At 40.8% G+C, this 3,714-nt stretch overlaps 1 protein-coding gene across 1 annotated transcript; it reads right to left on the bottom strand.

Moving 5' to 3' along the window:
• Positions 1-308: 308 nt before the first annotated feature.
• Positions 309-3,336, bottom strand: LOC133507095 (uncharacterized). Its single transcript, XM_061831727.1, has 6 exons — positions 3,077-3,336; positions 1,878-1,958; positions 1,691-1,800; positions 872-943; positions 675-797; positions 309-540 (listed from the first exon to the last, which is right to left on the bottom strand). Exons 1-6 carry the CDS (start codon positions 3,141-3,143, stop codon positions 451-453), a joined length of 543 nt encoding a protein of 180 aa, XP_061687711.1. The 5' UTR covers positions 3,144-3,336; the 3' UTR covers positions 309-450.
• Positions 3,337-3,714: the final 378 nt, after the last annotated feature.

Raw genomic sequence — 3,714 nt, 5'->3', positions numbered from 1 at the left:
TAAATGCAGATTTGAAACGTGTATTTCTTCTTTTAGGATTTTTGCACATTCTATAGATCAATATCAAATCAATAAATGGGTTCCCAATTACTGCTAGTGACACACAAGATGGCGGACAAGGCAAGCCTGGGACTGTGGTGACGTCACCGGAAATCTATGTATTCATACTTTGACGTCAACAATTCATTGGAAATATAAAAATTCATACAATCACTTATCTTCCCAAACTAAACATGAGTAATTTACATGTAATTGATTACAACTAATAAAATCATACTGCTTCAAAAATAAAACACAAAGCATTCCACCCGTAGCTATTTTATTGTGAACAAATATGTACAATATAATAATCTCCACCAAACATTTGTTATGAATGTAATAAAACAGATTTGATTCACTCTTGAACCAGAACCCTTCCGCTGAGGTGAGGACCCGGCAGGAAGAAGTCGGCTAAAACTGCTTCTGGATCTGCCTGGAGAGCCAATCCAGACCCTCGACCAGACCCGACCCGTTCACTGCGCAGGACGCCTGGACATAATACTACACACAGACACACACATTTGTTAATGTAATGCGAAATGAATGAAAATGAATAAAAATCGGAAACTGTCTTTTTGTGAAAAAACCATTAAAGGGATTTCACTGGTGTGCCAAATTTCCTTGGCGTCACCCACCGGTTGCGCGACCCCCGACAGGCGCAGCCCCTCGGCGACCTCGCTGGCCGTCATGGCTTGAGGGAGGTCCTGCTTATTGGCCAACACCAGCAACGGCACCGTCCTCAGGTACTCGTCTTCCAGCTGCCCATCGATAAAAAAAAAATTGAAAAACCGTCCAGTCCACTGTATGAATTATCAATTGACTAATAACTTACGATCCCGTGCAGTTCTTCCGCGGCCTCTTTGAGCCTGTGAGGGTCGTTGCTGTCCACCACGAAGATGACGCCCTGGACACAGGATTATTGACATTTTTTGGGGAAAAAAAAAAAGGATTTATGAAAAGGAATTTGATGAAATCCAAATACACACACGTGTGGATCTTTACACTATTTACATTCATGCTTGTGGAGTAGCTCCACATTGGGATGATGACAATTTGAGTGCAGTTGTACCTCGGTTTTCGAACGTCTCTGCTGTTGTCAAAATCGGTTTTTGAATGAAAATTTCGAGATTTTTTTTTGCTTTGGTTTTCGAGCAAAAATCGCGAGTCGAACACCCCGACCAGCTGACCCACGATGTTTTGTTATTGTGCTTTCGAACGCACCCCCGAAAAAACGGAAACGACGTAACGCTACAGCAAAGCACTCCAGGCCTAGCATACTCTACTCCTAAAGCATGCATTTTAAGCAAAAAATAAACATATTTCTTAAATGATTTAATTATATAAAGGGTTTAAACTATACATCTATTTCTACTATGCAGTTTGTTATCAGAAAAAGCTAAAAAAAAAAACAACAACAATCGCTTCATAAAACATTTTTTTAGGCTTGGAATGCATTATTTCATTTTGCATTCATTGTAATGGGAAAACATGCTTCGGTTTTCAAACGTTTCACTTTTCAACCGGCCTTCTGGAACAGATTATGGTCGAGAACCATGGCGCCACTGTACTAGTGTGTAGTAGTACGTACTGGTTATACTTTCTTGTTTGTGTAGAGTATTAGCGCGTACTGACATACGTGTAGCGTACTTACATTAGTGTTTAAGTAGTAGTGTCTCCACAGCGGTCTGATGACAGTTTGCCCGCCGACGTCCCAAACAGTGAAGGAGATATTTTTATATTCAACCGTTTCCACGTTAAATCCTGCACCCAAAGCAAACGTCTTGTGATTTCTCCAAACGTGACATTATGTTTTAATTCTGTCCAATTTGGGGACTAACCCACGGTGGGGATGGTGGTGACCACCTCGGCAAGCTTCATCCGGTACAGCAACGTCGTTTTACCGGCGGCGTCCAGACCCACTGGGACATGCAAAACAAAAAAAACAAAAAAAAAACACACCAACACTATCACTTGCATTCATAGTAGAAATATGTTAAAAAGAAATGTCTCCACATCATTTGTCAGCGTTATCTAAAGTCATGAACTGCCAGTCTTCCCCGTTAATGTCAATATTTGAAATCAATAACTGTCGATGGGCATGATAAATGATCACGTTCGAGGTTTTACTGCATTCTAAACTGTAAAAATGATAATTTATAAATATAAGGGCTGCATTATCTTCATCGTATTTCCATTGTATGGAAGTAAATTAGTGCCACCAGGATTTGAATTTGAAATGTAAAGTGATCACATTTTCAATAGTTGGATTTCAGTGTGACTTTTCAATGTTAACAATTCAACTGGTCAGAAGCGAAGAGCCAGCCAATCGCAGCTACGCTCTTAGTCACGTGACGTCACATACTAAGAAAGCCTAACTGGATTGGCTGGCTGTTTGGTTCTGACCTGAAGTAACCATACCTGGTGGCAAAGACGGTAAATTTTAGACAGCGAATTGTAGCTGGTTGAATTTGACAGCTGGGATAGGCTCCAGCATTCCCTGCGACCCTCGTGAGGATAAGCGGTAAAGAATATGGATGGATGGAATTTCAGACAGCGAATTGTAGCAAACCAATCCAGTTAGGCTTTCTTAGTGTGTGACATCACGTGCGTAAGAAAGCGTAACTGCGATTGGCTGGATGTTCGCTTCTGACCAGTTGAATTATTAACATTGAAAAGTAACACTGAAATACGACTATTGAAATTGTGATCAATTTACATTTGAAATTCAAATCCTGTTTTTTGTGGCATTACAAATCCAAATCCTGGTGGCACGTATTTACTTGCATACATTGTGCTTGGTCTATATCAATTCAAACACGAAGATGGCATTTTTCTTGGGGCTGTGTGTGCAAGAGACTAAATTAAATACATTATTTTGAATACATCAAAATATTTTGTTTCAAAACCAGTAGACTCTATTAGCTCGTCCATTGATTCATCTAACCTGCAATGAATTCCCGGTACCCTACAACTCCAAAAAGCATTTATACAATAATTCAATAGTAACAAGAAATGAAGAAATGAAGGTTGCTCTCACGCATTAGAATCCTGGCCGGAGTTTTGGCAGTGAACATGGCAAAAAGTCGCGAAATGAAGACGCCCATGGTTGGTCTCCCTCAGCGTGCGTTGGGTTTTCGGGTTGCCCTCCGCTTTTTATGCGGGTGTGACACCAACGATGGGCCGTGGCCGCGAGTGTACATGTCAAATGAGTACACGGTGGCAAAAAACAAAATAACAAAACAACTACCGGCTTCCAACATCGCGACTTCCGCTCCGAAACGCAACTTGGCCCGGAAGTTGGATTGTGGACACCTGTTTTAAAGTGCCGACATATTCTCCACGTGATCTGGCTTCAAAGAGGAGTCAGACGTCACGTCCGTGTAGCTCCGCGTGACGTCACAACTGCTAAGCCTCTTTCTTCGACGTGGAAGCAAAAAAAAAAAAAAAAAACACCACTGCTACGTTGTTGGACTTTGCTTACTAAGCGTTTTTTTTTTTATTTCAGGCTCTTACTATACTCTTTATGGCTTTAAATCAGTCGCCACCTCGCCCCCCCCCAAAAAAATAACACGTTTTCTGATTGTCATCGAGTTCATTTCCAGAAAAAAGCAAAATACTGCTCCTCTTTTGGGTTTTCTTCATACGAAACAAGTTTTAAAAATTTTACTTTTTTTA

Source organism: Syngnathoides biaculeatus, chromosome 10 (assembly GCF_019802595.1).
Source record: "Syngnathoides biaculeatus isolate LvHL_M chromosome 10, ASM1980259v1, whole genome shotgun sequence".
In the NCBI taxonomy this organism is placed as follows: Eukaryota; Metazoa; Chordata; class Actinopteri; order Syngnathiformes; family Syngnathidae; genus Syngnathoides; species Syngnathoides biaculeatus.
Note: the sequence above shows the minus strand (reverse complement) of the source record. Positions and strands in the feature narration are given on the sequence as shown.

Bases quoted from the DNA above. Each gene is read 5' to 3' on its own strand.
- LOC133507095 (XM_061831727.1), bottom strand. From the start codon at position 3,143: ATGGGCGTCTTCATTTCGCGACTTTTTGCCATGTTCACTGCCAAAACT. The intron at 944-1,690 runs GTAAGTACGCTA...TCCTGTGTCCAG, and splicing joins ACTACTACTTAAACACTAAT to GGCGTCATCTTCGTGGTGGA. The intron at 798-871 runs GTAAGTTATTAG...ATCGATGGGCAG, and splicing joins CGGAAGAACTGCACGGGATC to CTGGAAGACGAGTACCTGAG.